The 23,433-nt window shown below is 41.8% G+C and overlaps 1 protein-coding gene across 1 annotated transcript in view; it reads right to left on the bottom strand.

The window, feature by feature from the left end:
- LOC142719519 (thrombospondin-3-like) overlaps nt 1-20,582 on the bottom strand; it is a 105,315-nt gene extending 84,733 nt beyond the window's left edge. The window contains exon 1 of the mRNA XM_075848783.1: nt 19,993-20,582. Coding sequence (XP_075704898.1) covers nt 19,993-20,071 — 79 coding nt within the window. The 5' untranslated portion in view covers nt 20,072-20,582. The remainder of the gene's footprint in view (nt 1-19,992) is intronic.
- Between the last annotated feature and the right edge of the window lie 2,851 nt (nt 20,583-23,433).

Here is a 23,433-nt window from a genome sequence, read left to right as displayed (position 1 = left end):
ATGGGTGTCCTGTGTGTGTATATATAATGGGTGTCCTGTGTGTATATAATGTGTGTCCTGTGTGTATATAATGTGTGTCCTGTGTGTATATAATGGGTGTCCTGTGTGTATATAATGGGTGTCCTGTGTGTATATAATGGGTGTCCTGTGTGTATATAATGTGTGTCCTGTGTGTATATATAATGGGTGTCCTGTGTGTATATAATGGGTGTCCTGTGTGTATATAATGGGTGTCCTGTGTGTGTATAATGTGTGTCCTGTGTGTATATAATGGGTGTCCTGTGTGTATATAATGGGTGTCCTGTGTGTATATAATGTGTCCTGTGTATATATAATGGGTGTCCTGTGTGTATATAATGGGTGTCCTGTGTGTATATAATGGGTGTCCTGTGTGTATATAATGGGTGTCCTGTGTGTATATAATGGGTGTCCTGTGTGTATTTAATGGGTGTCCTGTGTGTATATAATGGGTGTCCTGTGTGTATATAATGGGTGTCCTGTGTATATATAATGTGTGTATATAATGTGTGTCCTGTGTGTATATAATGTTTGTCCTGTGTGTATATAATGGGTGTCCTGTGTGTGTATATAATGGGTGTCCTGTGTGTATATAATGGGTGTCCTGTGTGTATATAATGGGTGTCCTGTGTGTATATATAATGGGTGTCCTGTGTGTATATAATGGGTGTCCTGTGTGTATATAATGGGTGTCCTGTGTGTATATAATGGGTGTCCTGTGTGTATATAATGGGTGTCCTGTGTGTATATAATGGGTGTCCTGTGTGTATATAATGGGTGTCCTGTGTGTGTATATAATGGGTGTCCTGTGTGTGTATATAATGTATGTCCTGTATGTATATAATGGGTGTCCTGTGTGTATATAATGGGTGTCCTGTGTGTATATAATGGGTGTCCTGTGTATATATAATGTGTGTATATAATGTGTGTCCTGTGTGTATATAATGGGTGTCCTGTGTGTATATAATGGGTGTCCTGTGTGTATATAATGGGTGTCCTGTGTGTATATAATGGGTATCCTGTGTGTATATAATGTGTGTCCTGTGTGTGTATATAATGGGTGTCCTGTGTGTGTATATAATGGGTGTCCTGTGTGTATATAATGTGTGTCCTGTGTGTATATAATGGGTGTCCTGTGTGTATATAATGGGTGTCCTGTGTGTATATAATGGGTGTCCTGTGTGTATATAATGGGTGTCCTGTGTGTATATAATGGGTGTCCTGTGTGTATATAATGGGTGTCCTGTGTGTATATAATGGGTGTCCTGTGTGTATATAATGGGTGTCCAGTGTGTATATAATGGGTGTCCTGTGTGTATATAATGGGTGTCCTGTGTGTATATAATGGGTGTCCTGTGTGTATATAATGGGTGTCCTGTGTGTGTGTATATAATGGGTGTCCTGTGTGTGTATATAATGGGTGTCCTGTGTGTATATAATGGGTGTCCTGTGTGTATATAATGGGTGTCCTGTGTGTATATAATGGGTGTCCTGTGTGTATATAATGGGTGTCCTGTGTGTATATAATGGGTGTCCTGTGTGTATATAATGGGTGTCCTGTGTGTATATAATGGGTGTCCTGTGTGTATATAATGGGTGTCCTGTGTGTGTATATAATGGGTGTCCTGTGTATATATAATGGGTGTCCTGTGTGTATATAATGGGTGTCCTGTGTGTGTATATAATGGGTGTCCTGTGTATATATAATGGGTGTCCTGTGTGTATATAATGGGTGTCCTGTGTGTATATAATGGGTGTCCTGTGTATATATAATGGGTGTCCTGTGTGTATATAATGGGTGTCCTGTGTGTATATAATGGGTGTCCTGTGTGTATATAATGGGTGTCCTGTGTGTATATAATGGGTGTCCTGTGTGTATATAATGGGTGTCCTGTGTGTATATAATGTGTGTCCTGTGTGTATATAATGTGTGTCCTGTGTGTATATAATGTGTGTCCTGTGTGTATATAATGGGTGTCCTGTGTGTATATAATGGGTGTCCTGTGTGTATATAATGGGTGTCCTGTGTGTATATAATGGGTGTCCTGTGTGTATATAATGGGTGTCTTGTGTATATATAATGTGTGTCCTGTGTGTGTATATAATGGGTGTCCTGTGTGTATATAATGTATGTCCTGTGTGTATATAATGGGTGTCCTGTGTGTATATAATGGGTGTCCTGTGTGTATATAATGGGTATCCTGTGTGTATATAATGGGTGTCCTGTGTGTATATAATGGGTGTCCTGTGTATATAATGGGTGTCCTGTGTGTATATAATGTGTGTCCTGTGTGTATATAATGGGTGTCCTGTGTGTATATAATGTGTGTCCTGTGTGTATATAATGTGTGTCCTGTGTGTATATAATGGGTGTCCTGTGTATATATAATGTGTGTATATAATGTGTGTCCTGTGTGTATATAATGTGTGTCCTGTGTGTATATAATGGGTGTCCTGTGTGTATATAATGGGTGTCCTGTGTGTATATAAGGTGTGTCCTGTGTGTATATATAATGGGTGTCCTGTGTGTATATAATGGGTGTCCTGTGTGTATATAATGTGTGTCCTGTGTGTATATAATGGGTGTCCCGTGTGTGTATATAATGGGTGTCCTGTGTGTATATAATGGGTGTCCCGTGTGTGTATATAATGGGTGTCCTGTGTGTATATAATGGGTGTCCTGTGTGTGTACATAATGGGTGTCCTGTGTGTATATAATGGGTGTCCTGTGTGTATATAATGGGTGTCCTGTGTGTATATAATAGGTGTCCTGTGTGTATATAATGGGTGTCCTGTGTGTATATAATGGGTGTCCTGTGTGTATATAATGGGTGTCCTGTGTGTATATAATGGGTGTCCTGTGTGTATATAATGGGTGTCCTGTGTGTATAAAATGTGTGTATATAATGGGTGTCCTGTGTGTATATAATGTGTCCTGTGTGTATATAATGGGTGTCCTGTGTGTATATAATGTGTGTCCTGTGTGTATATAATGTATGTCCTGTGTGTATATAATGGGTGTCCTGTGTGTGTATATAATGTGTGTCCTGTGTGTGTATATAATGGGTGTCCTGTGTGTATATAATGGGTGTCCTGTGTGTATATATAATGTGTGTCCTGTGTATATATAATGGGTGTCCTGTGTGTATATAATGTGTGTATATAATGGGTGTCCTGTGTGTGTATATAATGGGTGTCCTGTGTGTATATAATGTTTGTCCTGTGTGTATATAATGGGTGTCCTGTGTGTATATAATGGGTGTCCTGTGTGTATATAATGGGTGTCCTGTGTGTCCTGTGTGTATATAATGTGTGTCCTGTGTGTATATAATGGGTGTCCTGTGTGTATATAATGTGTGTCCTGTGTGTATATAATGGGTGACCTGTGTGTATATAATGTGTGTATATAATGTGTGTCCTGTGTGTATATAATGGGTGTCCTGTGTGTATATAATGGGTGTCCTGTGTGTATATAATGGGTGTCCTGTGTGTATATAATGGGTGTCCTGTGTGTATATAATGGGTGTCCTGTGTGTGTATATAATGGGTGTCCTGTGTGTATATAATGGGTGTCCTGTGTGTATATAATGCGTCCTGTGTGTATATATAATGGGTGTCCTGTGTGTGTATATAATGTGTGTCCTGTGTGTATATAATGTGTGTCCTGTGTGTATATATAATGTGTGTCCTGTGTGTATATAATGGGTGTCCTATGTGTATATATAATGTGTGTCCTGCGTGTATATATAATGTGTGTCCTGTGTGTATATAATGTGTGTCCTGTGTGTATATAATGGGTGTCCTGTGTGTGTATATAATGTGTGTCCTGTGTATATAATGGGTGTCCTGTGTGTATATAATGGGTGTCCTGTGTGTATATAATGGGTGTCCTATGTGTATATATAATGTGTGTCCTGCGTGTATATATAATGTGTGTCCTGTGTGTATATAATGTGTGTCCTGTGTGTGTATATAATGTGTGTCCTGTGTGTATATAATGGGTGTCCTGTGTGTATATAATGGGTGTCCTGTGTGTATATAATGGGTGTCCTGTGTGTATATAATGGGTGTCCTGTGTGTATATAATGGGTGTCCTGTGTGTATATAATGGGTGTCCTGTGTGTATATAATGGGTGTCCTGTGTGTGTATATAATGGGTGTCCTGTGTGTATATAATGGGTGTCCTGTGTGTATATAATGGGTGTCCTGTGTGTATATAATGGGTGTCCTGTGTGTATATAATGGGTGTCCTGTGTGTATATAATGGGTGTCCTGTGTGTATATAATGGGTGTCCTGTGTGTATATAATGGGTGTCCTGTGTGTATATAATGGATGTCCTGTGTGTATATAATGGGTGTCCTGTGTGTGTATATAATGGGTGTCCTGTGTGTATATAATGGGTGTCCTGTGTGTATATAATGTGTGTCATGTGTGTCCTGTGTGTTTATATAATGTATGTCCTGTGTGTATATAATGGGTGTCCTGTGTGTATATAATGGGTGTCCTGTGTGTATATAATGGGTGTCCTGTGTGTATATAATGGGTGTCCTGTGTGTATATAATGGGTGTCCTGTGTGTATATAATGGGTGTCCTGTGTGTATATAATGTATGTCCTGTGTGTATATATAATGGGTGTCCTGTGTGTATATAATGGGTGTCCTGTGTGTGTATATAATGGGTGTCCTGTGTGTATATAATGGGTGTCCTGTGTGTATATAATGTGTGTCCTGTGTGTATATAATGTGTGTCCTGTGTGTATATAATGGGTGTCCTGTGTGTATATAATGGGTATCCTGTGTGTATATAATGGGTGTCCTGTGTGTATATAATGGGTGTCCTGTGTATATATAATGTGTGTATATAATGTGTGTCCTGTGTGTATATAATGGGTGTCCTGTGTATATATAATGTGTGTATATAATGGGTGTCCTGTGTGTATATAATGGGTATCCTGTGTGTATATAATGGGTGTCCTGTGTGTATATAATGGGTATCCTGTGTGTATATAATGGGTGTCCTGTGTGTATATAATGGGTGTCCTGTGTGTATATAATGGGTGTCCTGTGTGTATATAATGGGTGTCCTGTGTGTATATAATGGGTGTCCTGTGTGTATATAATGGGTGTCCTGTGTGTATATAATGGGTGTCCTGTGTATATATAATGTGTGTATATAATGTGTGTCCTGTGTGTATATAATGGGTGTCCTGTGTATATATAATGTGTGTATATAATGGGTGTCCTGTGTGTATATAATGTGTGTATATAATGGGTGTCCTGTGTGTATATAATGGGTGTCCTGTGTGTGTATATAATGGGTGTCCTGTGTGTATATAATGGGTGTCCTGTGTGTATATAATGGGTGTCCTGTGTATATATAATGGGTGTCCTGTGTGTATATAATGGGTGTCCTGTGTGTGTATATAATGGGTGTCCTGTGTGTATATAATGTATCCTGTGTGTATATAATGGATGTCCTGTGTGTATATAATGGGTGTCCTGTGTGTATATAATGGGTGTCCTGTGTGTATATAATGGGTGTCCTGTGTGTGTATATAATGGGTGTCCTGTGTGTATATAATGGGTGTCCTGTGTGTATATAATGGGTGTCCTGTGTATATATAATGGGTGTCCTGTGTGTATATAATGGGTGACCTGTGTGTATATATAATGGGTGTCCTGTGTATATATATAATGGGTGTCCTGTGTGTATATATAATGGGTGTCCTGTGTGTATATATAATGGGTGTCCTGTGTGTATATAATGGGTGTCCTGTGTGTATATAATGGGTGTCCTGTGTGTATATAATGGGTATCCTGTGTGTATATAATGGGTATCCTGTGTGTATATAATGGGTGTCCTGTGTGTATATAATGGGTGTCCTGTGTATATATAATGGGTGTCCTGTGTGTATATAATGGGTGTCCTGTGTGTATATAATGGGTGTCCTGTGTGTATATAATGGGTGTCCTGTGTGTATATAATGGGTGTCCTGTGTGTATATAATGGGTGTCCTGTGTGTATATAATGGGTGTCCTGTGTGTATATAATGTGTGTCCTGTGTGTATATAATGTGTGTCCTGTGTGTATATAATGGGTGTCCTGTGTGTGTATATAATGGGTGTCCTGTGTGTGTATATAATGGGTGTCCTGTGTGTATATAATGGGTGTCCTGTGTGTATATAATGGGTGTCCTGTGTGTATATAATGGGTGTCCTGTGTGTATATAATGGGTGTCCTGTGTGTATATAATGGGTGTCCTGTGTGTATATAATGGGTGTCCTGTGTATATATAATGGGTGTCCTGTGTGTATATAATGGGTGTCCTGTGTGTGTATATAATGGGTGTCCTGTGTGTATATAATGGGTGTCCTGTGTGTATATAATGGGTGTCCTGTGAGTATATAATGTGTCCTGTGTGTATATAATGTGTGTCCTGTGTGTATATAATGGGTGTCCTGTGTGTATATAATGGGTGTCCTGTGTGTATATAATGGGTGTCCTGTGTGTATATAATGGGTGTCCTGTGTGTATATAATGGGTGTCCTGTGTGTATATATGTGTTTCCTGTGTGTATATATAATGGGTGTCCTGTGTGTATATAATGGGTGTCCTGTGTATATAATGTGTGTCCTGTGTGTATATAATGGGTGTCCTGTGTGTATATAATGGGTGTCCTGTGTGTATATAATGGGTGTCCTGTGTGTGTATATAATGGGTGTCCTGTGTGTATATAATGTGTGTCCTGTGTGTATATAATGGGTGTCCTGTGTGTGTATATAATGGGTGTCCTGTGTGTATATAATGGGTGTCCTGTGTGTATATAATGGGTGTCCTGTGTGTATATAATATGTGTCCTGTGTATATATATAATGTGTGTCCTGTGTGTATATAATGGGTGTCCTGTGTGTATATAATGGGTGTCCTGTGTGTATATAATGGGTGTCCTGTGTGTATATAATGGGTGTCCTGTGTATATATAATGGGTGTCTTGTGTGTATATAATGGGTGTCCTGTGAGTATATAATGTGTCCTGTGTGTGTATATAATGTGTGTCCTGTGTGTGTATATAATGGGTGTCCTGTGTGTATATAATGTGTGTCCTGTGTGTGTATATAATGTGTGTCCTGTGTGAATATAATGGGTGTCCTGTGTGTATATAATGTATCCTGTGTATATATAATGGGTGTCCTGTGTGTATATAATGTATCCTGTGTGTATATAATGTGTGTCCTGCGTGTATATATAATGTGTGTCCTGTGTGTATATAATGTATGTCCTGTGTGTATATATAATGTGTGTCCTGTGTGTATATATAATGGGTGTCCTGTGTGTATATAATGGGTGTCCTGTGTGTATATAATGTGTGTCCTGTGTGTATATAATGGGTGTCCTGTGTATATATAATGGGTGTCCTGTGTGTATATAATGGGTGTCCTGTGTGTATATAATGGGTGTCCTGTGTGTATATAATGTGTGTCCTGTGTGTATATAATGGGTGTCCCGTGTGTGTATATAATTGGTGTCCTGTGTGTATATAATGGGTGTCCTGTGTGTATATATAATGGGTGTCCTGTGTGTGTATAATGGGTGTCCTGTGTGTATATATAATGGGTGTCCTGTGTGTATATAATGGGTGTCCTGTGTGTATATAATGGGTGTCCTGTGTGTATATAATGGGTGTCCTGTGTGTATATAATGTGTGTCCTGTGTGTATATAATGTGTGTCCTGTGTGTATATAATGTGTGTCCTGTGTGTATATAATGGGTGTCCTGTGTGTATATAATGTGTGTCCTGTGTGTATATAATGTGTGTCCTGTGTGTATATAATGGGTGTCCTGTGTGTGTATATAATGTGTGTCCTGTGTGTATATAATGGGTGTCCTGTGTATATATAATGGGTGTCCTGTGTGTATATAATGTGTGTCCTGTGTGTATATAATGTGTGTCCTGTGTGTATATAATGTGTGTCCTGTGTGTATATAATGTGTGTCCTGTGTGTATATATAATGTGTGTCCTGTGTGTATATATAATGGGTGTCCTGTGTGTATATAATGGGTGTCCTGTGTGTATATAATGGGTGTCCTGTGTGTATATAATGGGTGTCCTGTGTGTATATAATGGGTGTCCTGTGTGTATATAATGTATGTCCTGTGTGTGTATATAATGTGTGTCCTGTGTGTATATAATGTGTGTCCTGTGTGTATATAATGTGTGTCCTGTGTATATAATGTGTGTCCTGTGTGTATATAATGGGTGTCCTGTGTATATATAATGGGTGTCTTGTGTGTATATAATGGGTGTCCTGTGAGTATATAATGTGTGTCCTGTGTGTATATAATGGGTGTCCTGTGTGTATATAATGGGTGTCCTGTGTATATATAATGGGTGTCTTGTGTGTGTATATAATGGGTGTCCTGTGAGTATATAATGGGTGTCCTGTGTGTGTATATAATGTGTGTCCTGTGTATATATAATGGGTGTCCTGTGTGTATATAATGTGTGTATATAATGTGTGTCCTGTGTGTATATAATGGGTGTCCTGTGTGTATATAATGGGTGTCCTGTGTGTATATAATGGGTGTCCTGTGTGTATATAATGGGTGTCCTGTGTGTATATAATGGGTGTCCTGTGTGTATATAATGGGTGTCCTGTGTGTATATAATGGATGTCCTGTGTGTATATAATGGGTGTCCTGTGTGTATATAATGGGTGTCCTGTGTGTATATAATGGGTGTCCTGTGTGTATATAATGGATGTCCTGTGTGTATTATGGGTGTCCTGTGTGTATATATAATGGGTGTCCTGTGTGTGTGTATTATGGGTGTCCTGTGTGTATATATAATGGGTGTCCTGTGTGTATATAATGGGTGTCCTGTGTGTATATAATGGGTGTCCTGTGTGTATATAATGGGTGTCCTGTGTGTATATAATGGGTGTCCTGTGTGTATATAATGGGTGTCCTGTGTGTATATAATGGGTGTCCTGTGTGTATATAATGGGTGACCTGTGTGTATATATAATGGGTGTCCTGTGTGTATATATAATGGGTGTCCTGTGTGTGTATAATGGGTGTCCTGTGTGTGTATAATGGGTGTCCTGTGTGTATATAATGGGTGTCCTGTGTGTATATATAATGGGTGTCCTGTGTGTATATAATGTGTGTCCTGTGTGTGTATAATGTGTCCTGTGTGTATATAATGGGTGTCCTGTGTGTATATAATGGGTGTCCTGTGTGTATATAATGTGTGTCCTGTGTGTATATAATGGGTGTCCTGTGTGTATATAATGGGTGTCCTGTGTGTATATAATGTGTGTCCTGTGTGTGTATTATGGGTGTCCTGTGTGTATATAATGGGTGTCCTGTGTGTATATAATGGGTGTCCTGTGTGTATATAATGTGTGTATATAATGGGTGTCCTGTGTGTATATAATGGGTGTCCTGTGTGTATATAATGGGTGTCCTGTGTGTATATAATGTGTGTCCTGTGTGTATATAATGGATGTCCTGTGTGTATATAATGGGTGTCCTGTGTGTGTATTATGGGTGTCCTGTGTGTATATATAATGGGTGTCCTGTGTGTATATATAATGGGTGTCCTGTGTGTGTATATAATGGGTGTCCTGTGTGTATATATAATGGGTGTCCTGTGTATATAATGTGTGTCCTGTGTGTATATAATGGGTGTCCTGTGTGTATATAATGGGTGTCCTGTGTGTATATAATGGGTGTCCTGTGTGTATATAATGGGTGTCCTGTGTTTGTATATAATGGGTGTCCTGTGTGTATATAATGTGTGTCCTGTGTGTATATAATGTGTGTCCTGTGTGTGTATATAATGGGTGTCCTGTGTATATATAATGGGTGTCCTGTGTGTATATAATGTGTGTATATAATGTGTGTCCTGTGTGTATATAATGTGTGTCCTGTGTGTATATAATGTGTGTCCTGTGTGTTTATAATGTGTGTCCTGTGTGTATATAATGTGTGTCCTGTGTATATATAATGGGTGTCCTGTGTGTATATAATGTGTGTCATGTGTGTCCTGTGTGTTTATATAATGTATGTCCTGTGTGTATATAATGGGTGTCCTGTGTGTATATAATGGGTGTCCTTTGTGTGTATATAATGTATGTCCTGTGTGTATATAATGGGTGTCCTGTGTGTATATAATGGGTGTCCTGTGTGTATATAATGGGTGTCCTGTGTGTATATAATGGGTGTCCTGTGTGTGTATAATGGGTGTCCTGTGTGTATATAATGGGTGTCCTTTGTGTGTATATAATGTATGTCCTGTGTGTATATATAATGGGTGTCCTGTGTGTATATAATGGGTGTCCTGTGTATATATTATGTGTGTATATAATGGGTGTCCTGTGTGTATATAATGGGTGTCCTGTGTGTATATAATGGGTGTCCTGTGTGTATATAATGGGTGTCCTGTGTGTATATATAATGGGTGTCCTGTGTGTATATATAATGGGTGTCCTGTGTGTATATATAATGGATGTCCTGTGTGTATATAAGGTGTGTCCTGTGTGTATATAATGTGTGTCCTGTGTGTATATAATGAGTGTCCTGTGTGTATATAATGGGTGTCCTGTGTGTATATAATGGGTGTCTTGTGTGTATATAATGTGTGTCCTGTGTGTATATAATGGGTGTCCTGTGTGTATATAATGGGTGTCCTGTGTGTATATAATGGGTGTCCTGTGTGTATATAATGGGTGTCCTGTGTGTATATAATGGGTGTCCTGTGTGTATATAATGGGTGTCCTGTGTGTATATAATGGGTGTCCTGTGTGTATATAATGGGTGTCCTGTGTGTATATAATGGGTGTCCTGTGTGTATATAATGGGTGTCCTGTGTGTATATAATGGGTGTCCTGTGTGTATATAATGGGTATCCTGTGTGTATATAATGGGTGTCCTGTGTGTATATAATGGGTGTCCTGTGTATATATAATGTGTGTATATAATGGGTGTCCTGTGTATATATAATGTGTGTATATAATGGGTGTCCTGTGTGTATATAATGGGTATCCTGTGTGTATATAATGGGTGTCCTGTGTGTATATAATGGGTATCCTGTGTGTATATAATGGGTGTCCTGTGTGTATATAATGGGTGTCCTGTGTGTATATAATGGGTGTCCTGTGTGTATATAATGGGTGTCCTGTGTGTATATAATGGGTGTCCTGTGTGTATATAATGGGTGTCCTGTGTGTATATAATGGGTGTCCTGTGTATATATAATGTGTGTATATAATGTGTGTCCTGTGTGTATATAATGGGTGTCCTGTGTATATATAATGTGTGTATATAATGGGTGTCCTGTGTGTATATAATGTGTGTATATAATGGGTGTCCTGTGTGTATATAATGGGTGTCCTGTGTGTATATAATGGGTGTCCTGTGTGTATATAATGGGTGTCCTGTGTGTGTATATAATGGGTGTCCTGTGTGTATATAATGGGTGTCCTGTGTATATATAATGGGTGTCCTGTGTGTATATAATGGGTGACCTGTGTGTATATATAATGGGTGTCCTGTGTATATATATAATGGGTGTCCTGTGTGTATATATAATGGGTGTCCTGTGTGTATATAATGGGTGTCCTGTGTGTATATAATGGGTGTCCTGTGTGTATATAATGGGTATCCTGTGTGTATATAATGGGTATCCTGTGTGTATATAATGGGTGTCCTGTGTATATATAATGGGTGTCCTGTGTGTATATAATGGGTGTCCTGTGTGTATATAATGGGTGTCCTGTGTGTATATAATGGGTGTCCTGTGTGTATATAATGGGTGTCCTGTGTGTATATAATGGGTGTCCTGTGTGTATATAATGTGTGTCCTGTGTGTATATAATGTGTGTCCTGTGTGTATATAATGTGTGTCCTGTGTGTATATAATGGGTGTCCTGTGTGTGTATATAATGGGTGTCCTGTGTGTGTATATAATGGGTGTCCTGTGTGTATATAATGGGTGTCCTGTGTGTATATAATGGGTGTCCTGTGTGTATATAATGGGTGTCCTGTGTATATATAATGGGTGTCCTGTGTGTATATAATGGGTGTCCTGTGTGTGTATATAATGTGTGTCCTGTGTGTATATAATGGGTGTCCTGTGAGTATATAATGTGTGTCCTGTGTGTATATAATGTGTGTCCTGTGTGTATATAATGGGTGTCCTGTGTGTATATAATGGGTGTCCTGTGTGTATATAATGGGTGTCCTGTGTGTATATAATGGGTGTCCTGTGTGTATATAATGGGTGTCCTGTGTGTATATAATGGGTGTCCTGTGTGTATATATGTGTGTCCTGTGTGTATATATAATGGGTGTCCTGTGTGTATATAATGGGTGTCCTGTGTATATAATGTGTGTCCTGTGTGTATATAATGGGTGTCCTGTGTGTATATAATGGGTGTCCTGTGTGTATATAATGGGTGTCCTGTGTGTATATAATATGTGTCCTGTGTATATATATAATGTGTGTCCTGTGTGTATATAATGGGTGTCCTGTGTGTATATAATGGGTGTCCTGTGTGTATATAATGGGTGTCCTGTGTATATATAATGGGTGTCTTGTGTGTATATAATGGGTGTCCTGTGAGTATATAATGTGTCCTGTGTGTGTATATAATGTGTGTCCTGTGTGTGTATATAATGGGTGTCCTGTGTGTATATAATGTGTGTCCTGTGTGTGTATATAATGTGTGTCCTGTGTGAATATAATGGGTGTCCTGTGTGTATATAATGTATCCTGTGTATATATAATGGGTGTCCTGTGTGTATATAATGTATCCTGTGTGTATATAATGTGTGTCCTGTGTATATATAATGTGTGTCCTGCGTGTATATATAATGTGTGTCCTGTGTGTATATAATGTATGTCCTGTGTGTATATATAATGTGTGTCCTGTGTGTATATATAATGGGTGTCCTGTGTGTATATAATGGGTGTCTTGTGTGTATATAATGGGTGTCCTGTGTGTATATAATGGGTGTCCTGTGTGTATATAATGGGTGTCCTGTGTATATATAATGGGTGTCCTGTGTGTATATAATGGGTGTCCTGTGTGTATATAATGGGTGTCCTGTGTGTATATAATGGGTGTCCTGTGTGTATATAATGGGTGTCCTGTGTGTATATAATGTGTGTCCTGTGTGTATATAATGGGTGTCCCGTGTGTGTATATAATTGGTGTCCTGTGTGTATATAATGGGTGTCCTGTGTGTATATATAATGGGTGTCCTGTGTGTGTATAATGGGTGTCCTGTGTGTATATATAATGGGTGTCCTGTGTGTATATAATGGGTGTCCTGTGTGTATATAATGGGTGTCCTGTGTGTATATAATGGGTGTCCTGTGTGTATATAATGTGTGTCCTGTGTGTATATAATGTGTGTCCTGTGTGTATATAATGTGTGTCCTGTGTGTATATAATGGGTGTCCTGTGTGTATATAATGTGTGTCCTGTGTGTATATAATGTGTGTCCTGTGTGTATATAATGGGTGTCCTGTGTGTGTATATAATGTGTGTCCTGTGTGTATATAATGTGTGTCCTGTGTGTATATAATGGGTGTCCTGTGTGTATATAATGTGTGTCCTGTGTGTATATAATGTGTGTCCTGTGTGTATATAATGTGTGTCCTGTGTGTATATAATGTGTGTCCTGTGTGTATATATAATGGGTGTCCTGTGTGTATATAATGGGTGTCCTGTGTGTATATAATGGGTGTCCTGTGTGTATATAATGGGTGTCCTGTGTGTATATAATGGGTGTCCTGTGTGTATATAATGTGTGTCCTGTGTGTGTATATAATGTGTGTCCTGTGTGTATATAATGTGTGTCCTGTGTGTATATAATGTGTGTCCTGTGTATATAATGTGTGTCCTGTGTGTATATAATGGGTGTCCTGTGTGTATATAATGGGTGTCCTGTGTGTGTATATAATGGGTGTCCTGTGTGTGTATATAATGGGTGTCCTGTGTGTATATAATGGGTGTCCTGTGTGTATATAATGGGTGTCCTGTGTGTATATAATGGGTGTCCTGTGTATATATAATGGGTGTCCTGTGTGTATATAATGGGTGTCCTGTGTGTGTATATAATGTGTGTCCTGTGTGTATATAATGGGTGTTCTGTGAGTATATAATGTGTGTCCTGTGTGTATATAATGTGTGTCCTGTGTGTATATAATGGGTGTCCTGTGTGTATATAATGGGTGTCCTGTGTGTATATAATGGGTGTCCTGTGTGTATATAATGGGTGTCCTGTGTGTATATAATGGGTGTCCTGTGTGTATATAATGGGTGTCCTGTGTGTATATATGTGTGTCCTGTGTGTATATATAATGGGTGTCCTGTGTGTATATAATGGGTGTCCTGTGTATATAATGTGTGTCCTGTGTGTATATAATGGGTGTCCTGTGTGTATATAATGGGTGTCCTGTGTGTATATAATGGGTGTCCTGTGTGTATATAATATGTGTCCTGTGTGTATATAATATGTGTCCTGTGTATATATATAATGTGTGTCCTGTGTGTATATAATGGGTGTCCTGTGTGTATATAATGGGTGTCCTGTGTGTATATAATGGGTGTCCTGTGTATATATAATGGGTGTCTTGTGTGTATATAATGGGTGTCCTGTGAGTATATAATGTGTCCTGTGTGTGTATATAATGTGTGTCCTGTGTGTGTATATAATGGGTGTCCTGTGTGTATATAATGTGTGTCCTGTGTGTGTATATAATGTGTGTCCTGTGTGAATATAATGGGTGTCCTGTGTGTATATAATGTATCCTGTGTATATATAATGGGTGTCCTGTGTGTATATAATGTATCCTGTGTGTATATAATGTGTGTCCTGTGTATATATAATGTGTGTCCTGCGTGTATATATAATGTGTGTCCTGTGTGTATATAATGTATGTCCTGTGTGTATATATAATGTGTGTCCTGTGTGTATATATAATGGGTGTCCTGTGTGTATATAATGGGTGTCTTGTGTGTATATAATGGGTGTCCTGTGTGTATATAATGGGTGTCCTGTGTGTATATAATGGGTGTCCTGTGTATATATAATGGGTGTCCTGTGTGTATATAATGGGTGTCCTGTGTGTATATAATGGGTGTCCTGTGTGTATATAATGGGTGTCCTGTGTGTATATAATGGGTGTCCTGTGTGTATATAATGTGTGTCCTGTGTGTATATAATGGGTGTCCCGTGTGTGTATATAATTGGTGTCCTGTGTGTATATAATGGGTGTCCTGTGTGTATATATAATGGGTGTCCTGTGTGTGTATAATGGGTGTCCTGTGTGTATATATAATGGGTGTCCTGTGTGTATATAATGGGTGTCCTGTGTGTATATAATGGGTGTCCTGTGTGTATATAATGTGTGTCCTGTGTGTATATAATGTGTGTCCTGTGTGTATATAATGTGTGTCCTGTGTGTATATAATGTGTGTCCTGTGTGTATATAATGTGTGTCCTGTGTGTATATAATGGGTGTCCTGTGTGTATATAATGTGTGTCCTGTGTGTATATAATGTGCGTCCTGTGTGTATATAATGGGTGTCCTGTGTGTGTATATAATGTGTGTCCTGTGTGTATATAATGTGTGTCCTGTGTATATATAATGGGTGTCCTGTGTGTATATAATGTGTGTCCTGTGTGTATATAATGTGTGTCCTGTGTGTATATAATGTGTGTCCTGTGTGTATATAATGTGTGTCCTGTGTGTATATATAATGGGTGTCCTGTGTGTATATAATGGGTGTCCTGTGTGTATATAATGGGTGTCCTGTGTGTATATAATGGGTGTCCTGTGTGTATATAATGGGTGTCCTGTGTGTATATAATGTATGTCCTGTGTGTGTATATAATGTGTGTCCTGTGTGTATATAATGTGTGTCCTGTGTGTATATAATGTGTGTCCTGTGTATATAATGTGTGTCCTGTGTGTATATAATGGGTGTCCTGTGTATATATAATGGGTGTCTTGTGTGTATATAATGGGTGTCCTGTGAGTATATAATGTGTGTCCTGTGTGTATATAATGGGTGTCCTGTGTATATATAATGGGTGTCTTGTGTGTGTATATAATGGGTGTCCTGTGAGTATATAATGGGTGTCCTGTGTGTGTATATAATGTGTGTCCTGTGTATATATAATGGGTGTCCTGTGTGTATATAATGTGTGTATATAATGTGTGTCCTGTGTGTATATAATGGGTGTCCTGTGTGTGTATTATGGGTGTCCTGTGTGTATATAATGGGTGTCCTGTGTATATATAATGGGTGTCTTGTGTGTGTATATAATGGGTGTCCTGTGAGTATATAATGGGTGTCCTGTGTGTGTATATAATGTGTGTCCTGTGTATATATAATGGGTGTCCTGTGTGTATATAATGTGTGTATATAATGTGTGTCCTGTGTGTATATAATGGGTGTCCTGTGTGTATATAATGGGTGTCCTGTGTGTATATAATGGGTGTCCTGTGTGTATATAATGGGTGTCCTGTGTGTATATAATGGATGTCCTGTGTGTATATAATGGGTGTCCTGTGTGTATATAATGGGTGTCCTGTGTGTATATAATGGGTGTCCTGTGTGTATATAATGGATGTCCTGTGTGTATTATGGGTGTCCTGTGTGTATATATAATGGGTGTCCTGTGTGTGTGTATTATGGGTGTCCTGTGTGTATATATAATGGGTGTCCTGTGTGTATATAATGGGTGTCCTGTGTGTATATAATGGGTGTCCTGTGTGTATATAATGGGTGTCCTGTGTGTATATAATGGGTGTCCTGTGTGTATATAATGGGTGACCTGTGTGTATATATAATGGGTGTCCTGTGTGTATATATAATGGGTGTCCTGTGTGTGTATAATGGGTGTCCTGTGTGTGTATAATGGGTGTCCTGTGTGTATATAATGGGTGTCCTGTGTGTATATATAATGGGTGTCCTGTGTGTATATAATGTGTGTCCTGTGTGTGTATAATGTGTCCTGTGTGTATATAATGGGTGTCCTGTGTGTATATAATGGGTGTCCTGTGTGTATATAATGGGTGTCCTGTGTGTATATAATGGGTGTCCTGTGTGTATATAATGGGTGTCCTGTGTGTATATAATGTGTGTCCTGTGTGTGTATTATGGTGTCCTGTGTGTATATAATGGGTGTCCTGTGTGTATATAATGGGTGTCCTGTGTGTATATAATGTGTGTATATAATGTGTGTCCTGTATGTATATAATGGGTGTCCTGTGTGTATATAATGGGTGTCCTGTGTGTATATAATGGGTGTCCTGTGTGTATATAATGTGTGTCCTGTGTGTATATAATGGATGTCCTGTGTGTATATAATGGGTGTCCTGTGTGTGTATTATGGGTGTCCTGTGTGTATATATAATGGGTGTCCTGTGTGTATATATAATGGGTGTCCTGTGTGTGTATATAATGGGTGTCCTGTGTGTATATATAATGGGTGTCCTGTGTATATAATGTGTGTCCTGTGTGTATATAATGGGTGTCCTGTGTGTATATAATGGGTGTCCTGTGTGTATATAATGGGTGTCCTGTGTGTATATAATGGGTGTCCTGTGTGTATATAATGGGTGTCCTGTGTTTGTATATAATGGGTGTCCTGTGTTTGTATATAATGGGTGTCCTGTGTGTATATAATGGGTGTCCTGTGTGTATATAATGTGTGTCATGTGTGTCCTGTGTGTTTATATAATGTATGTCCTGTGTGTATATAATGGGTGTCCTGTGTGTATATAATGGGTGTCCTTTGTGTGTATATAATGTATGTCCTGTGTGTATATATAATGGGTGTCCTGTGTGTATATAATGGGTGTCCTGTGTATATATTATGTGTGTATATAATGGGTGTCCTGTGTGTATATAATGGGTGTCCTGTGTGTATATAATGGGTGTCCTGTGTGTATATAATGGGTGTCCTGTGTGTATATAATGGGTGTCCTGTGTGTATATAATGGGTGTCCTGTGTGTATATAATGTATGTCCTGTGTGTGTATATAATGTGTGTCCTGTGTGTATATATAATGGGTGTCCTGTGTGTATATAATGGGTGTCCTGTGTATATATTATGTGTGTATATAATGGGTGTCCTGTGTGTATATAATGGGTGTCCTGTGTGTATATAATGGGTGTCCTGTGTGTATATAATGGGTGTCCTGTGTGTATATAATGGGTGTCCTGTGTGTATATAATGTATGTCCTGTGTGTGTATATAATGTGTGTCCTGTGTGTATATAATGTGTGTCCTGTGTGTATATAATGTGTGTCCTGTGTATATAATGTGTGTCCTGTGTGTATATAATGGGTGTCCTGTGTGTATATAATGGGTGTCCTGTGTGTATATAATGGGTGTCCTGTGTGTATATAATGGGTGTCCTGTGTGTGTATATAATGGGTGTCCTGTGTGTATATATAATGGGTGTCCTGTGTGTGTATAATGGGTGTCCTGTGTGTATATAATGGGTGTCCTGTGTGTATATAATGGGTGTCCTGTGTGTATATAATGGGTGTCCTGTGTGTATATAATGGGTGTCCTGTGTGTGTGTATAATGTGTGTCCTGTGTGTATATAATGTGTGTATATAATGTGTGTCCTGTGTGTATATAATGTGTGTCCTGTGTGTATATAATGGGTGTCCTGTGTGTATATAATGGGTATCCTGTGTGTATATAATGGGTGTCCTGTGTGTGTATATAATGGGTGTCCTGTGTGTGTATATAATGGGTGTCCTGTGTGTATATAATGGGTGTCCTGTGTGTATATAATGGGTGTCCTGTGTGTATATAATGGGTGTCCTGTGTGTATATAATGGGTGTCCTGTGTGTATATAATGGGTGTCCTGTGTGTATATAATGGGTGTCCTGTGTGTATATAATGGGTGTCCTGTGTGTATATAATGGGTGTCCAGTGTGTATATAATGGGTGTCCTGTGTGTATATAATGGGTGTCCTGTGTGTATATAATGGGTGTATATAATGGGTGTCCTGTGTGTATATAATGGGTGTCCTGTGTGTATATAATGGGTGTCCTGTGTGTATATAATGTGTGTCCTGTGTGTATATAATGGGTGTCCTGTGTGTGTATAATGGGTGTCCTGTGTGTATATATAATGGGTGTCCTGTGTGTATATATAATGGGTGTCCTGTGTGTATATATAATGGGTGTCCTGTGTATATATAATGGGTGTCCTGTGTATATATAATGGGTGTCCTGTGTGTATATATAATGGGTGTCCTGTGTGTATATAATGGGTGTCCTGTGTGTGTATAATGGGTGTCCTGTGTGTATATAATGGGTGTCCTGTGTGTATATAATGGGTGTCCTGTGTGTATATAATGTGTGTCCTGTGTGTATATAATGTGTGTCCTGTGTGTATATAATGTGTGTCCTGTGTGTATATAATGTGTGTCCTGTGTGTATATAATGGGTGTCCTGTGTGTATATAATGGGTGTCCTGTGTGTATATAATGGGTGTCCTGTGTGTATATAATGGGTGTCCTGTGAGTATATAATGGGTGTCCTGTGTGTGTATAATGGGTGTCCTGTGTGTGTATAATGGGTGTCCTGTGTGTGTATAATGGGTGTCCTGTGTGTGTATAATAGGTGTCCTGTGTGTATATAATGTGTGTCCTGTGTGTGTATAATGTGTCCTGTGTGTATATAATGGGTGTCCTGTGTGTATATAATGGGTGTCCTGTGTGTATATAATGTGTGTCCTGTGTGTATATAATGTGTGTCCTGTGTGTATATAATGGGTGTCCTGTGAGTATATAATGTGTCCTGTGTGTATATAATGGGTGTCCTGTGTATATATAATGTGTGTCCTGTGTGTATATAATGTGTGTCCTGTGTGTATATAATGGGTGTCTTGTGTGTATATAATGTGTAGTTCTCCGGTTATTACCTTGTAGTTCTGGGCGGGTGGATGATCCGGGGATGAGGAGATGCAGGAGGATCAGAGCGATCACCGCCGGCGGCTTCATGTCTCGGTGTCGGGACAGGAGTGTCGGGACAGGGAGAAGGGAACGGTGTCGGAGAAGGGGACAGGAGAAGGGAACGGTGTCGGGGCAGGAGAACGGGACAGGGGTGTCGGGACAGGGGTGTCGGGGCAGGAGTGTCGGGGCAGGAGTGTCGGGACAGGAGTGTCGGGACAGGAGAAGGGGACAGGCGTGTCGGGGCAGGAGAAGGTCTCGGTGTCGGGACAGGAGTGTCGGGACAGGAGAAGGGGACAGGAGAAGGGGGCAGGAGAAGGTCTCGGTGTCGGGACAGGAGAAGGTCTCGGTGTCGGGGCAGGAGAAGGTCTCGGTGTCGGGACAGGAGAAGGTCTCGGTGTCGGGACAGGAGAAGGTCTCGGTGTCGGGGCAGGAGAAGGTCTCGGTGTCGGGGCAGGAGAAGGTCTCGGTGTCGGGGCAGGAGAAGTCTTGGTGTCGGTCTGGCTGCTGCTGCCTCCCTTCACACCTCCCCCCGGTCCGCGGATTCTCTCCACATTGAGCGCCTCCCCGCCATCTCCTCTCCCCCACATTCCGCCGGTTAACCCTCCCGCTCCCGAGTAACAAGACCAGAGCCTGACCGGGACCCGCGGAGATTAAACACGACACTTTACCTGTACCCACACCTGTCCTGTACCTCACCTACCTGTCCTGTACCCCACCTCACCTTCCTGTCCCTCCCTCCTCACCTATACCCCCTCCTTACCTGTACCCCACCTCACCTTCCTGTACCCCCTCCTCACCTGTCCTGTATCCCTTCCTTACCTGTACCCCACCTCACCTTCCTGTACCCCCTCCTCACCTGTAACCCTTCATTACCTATACCCCACCTCATCTTCCTGTACCCCCTCCTTACCTGTACCCCCACCTCACCTGTCTTGTACCCTCCCTCACCAGTCCTGTCCCCCCTCCTCACCTGTCCTGTCCACCCTCACCTGTCCTGTACCCCCTCCTCACATGTACCCCTCCTCACCTGTCCTGTAACCCCACCTGTCATGTACCCTCTACTCATCTGTACCCCCTCCTCACATGTCCTGTATCCCCTCATCACCTGTCCTGCACCCCAACTTACCTGAACCCCCTCCTCATCTGTACCCCCACCTTTCTTGTACCCCTCCTCACCTGTACCCCTCCTCACCTGTACACCCACCTCACCTGTCCTGTCCCCCCTCCTCACCTGTCCTGTCCCCCCTCCTCACCTGTCCTGTCCCCCCTCACCTGTCCTGAACCCCCTCCTCACCTGTACCCCCACCTCACCTGTCTTGTACCCTCACCTGTCTTGTACCCCCTCCTCACATGTACCCCCTCCTCGTCTGTACCCTCACCTGGCCTGCATCCCCTCCTCACACGTACCCCTCCTCACCTGTCCTGTCCCCCCTCCTCACCTGTCCTGTCCCCCCTCCTGTCCTGTCCCCCTCTTCACCTGTCCTGTACCCCTCTTCACCTGTCCTGAACCCCCTCCTCACCTGTACCCCCACCTCACCTGTCTTGTACCCCCTCCTTGCCTGTACCCTCACCTGTCCTGTACCCCTCCTCACCTGTCCTCTACCCCCTTCTCACCTGTACCCCCTCGCCTGTACCCCTACCCGACCTGTCCGTTACCCCCTCCTCACCTGTCCTGTACCCCCAACTGTCTTGTACCCCCTCCTCACATGTACCCTCACCTGTCATGTACCCCCTCCTCACCTGTACCCTAACCTGTCCTGTACCCTCACCTTATCTGTCCTGTACCCCAACCTCACCTGTCCTGTACCTCTCCTCCCTCACCTGTACCCCCACCTCACCTGTATTCCCTTCTCACCTGTCGTCTAGCCCCTCCTTACCTGTACCCCACCTGTCCTGTACCCCTCCTCACCTGTTCTGTACTTCCTCATCTGTCCTGTACCCCCACCTCACTTGTCCTGTAACCCCACCTCACCTGTCCTGTACCTCCTCATCTGTAGTGCGTCCTCACCTGTCCTGTACACCCTCCTCACCTGTCCTGTACCTTGTCCTCACCTGTACCCCCACCTCACCTGTCCTGTACCCTGTCCTCACCTGTACCCCCACCTCACCTGTCCTGTACCCTGAACTCACTTGTCCTGTACCCTGAACTCACCTGTCCTGTACTCCACCTCATCTGTACCCCCTCCTTACCCCTTTCCTCACCTGTACCCCCAACTCACCTGTCCTGTACCCCAACTTACCTGTACCCCCTCCTCACCTATACTTTCCCCCCACCTTTTCCCTCATCTGCCCTGTACCCCCAACTCTCCTGTCCTTTACCCCACTTCACCTGTAGCCCCACCTCACCTGTCCTGTACCCCCTCCTCACCTATACCCCATCTCACCAATTCCTGTACCCTCACATTACCTGTACACCAACCTCACCTCTCCCCCCTCCTCACCTGTACTCATCTATACTCCCAACTCACCCATACCCCCTCCTCACCTGTACCCCTTAACTGACCTGTCCTGCACCCCAATTTACCTGTCCTCCCTCCACACCGGTACCCTCACCTGTCCTATACCCCAACTCACCTGTTCTGTATCCCCAACTCGTCTGTACCCCTTAACTTGTGTCTTGCACCCCACTTGTCCCCCCTCCTCACCTGTCCTGTACCCCTCCTGACCTGTCACCCCACCTCTCGTGTACCTCCAACTCTCCTCACCTGTACCCACACCTCACCAGTACCCCCTCCTCATCTATACACCCTCATCTCTTTACCCCACCTCACCTATACTTCCCTCCTCATCTGTCCTGTACCCCAACTAACCTGTAGCCCCCTTCTCACTGGTACCCTCACCTGTCCTGTACCCCCTCCTCACCTTTAATGCAGCACTGCTCACCTGTCGTATACCCCTCCTCACCTGTTCTGTGCCTTTACCTGTCCCATACCCAATCTCACCTCTTTTACACCCCTCCTCACCTCTACTGTACCCTCACCTCTCCTGTACCCTCACCTGCCCTGCCCCCCCTCCTCAGCTGTCCTGTAACCCCACCTGTCATGTACTCCCTCCTCGCCTGTCCTGTACCCCCTCCTCACATGTCCTGTATCTCATCCTCACCTGTACCCCCACCTCAACTGTCCTGTACCCCCACCTCACCTGTCCTGTCCCCCCTCCTCACCTGTCCCCCTTAACTCATCTGTCCTGCACCCCAACTTACCTGAACCCCCACCTCACCTGTCTTGTACCCCTCCTTGCCTGTACCCTCACCTGTCCTGTACACTTCCTCACTTGTCTTGTACCCCAGGCTCGCCTGTACCCTCACCTGTCCTGTACCCCCTCCTCACCTGTAAACCCTCCTCACCTGTACCCCTCCTCACTTGTCCTCCCACCTCACCTGTTCTCTACCCCCACCTCATCTGTACCCC

This window comes from Rhinoderma darwinii, unplaced genomic scaffold (genome assembly GCF_050947455.1).
Source record: "Rhinoderma darwinii isolate aRhiDar2 unplaced genomic scaffold, aRhiDar2.hap1 Scaffold_483, whole genome shotgun sequence".
Lineage (NCBI taxonomy): Eukaryota > Metazoa > Chordata > Amphibia > Anura > Rhinodermatidae > Rhinoderma > Rhinoderma darwinii.
Note: the sequence above shows the minus strand (reverse complement) of the source record. Positions and strands in the feature narration are given on the sequence as shown.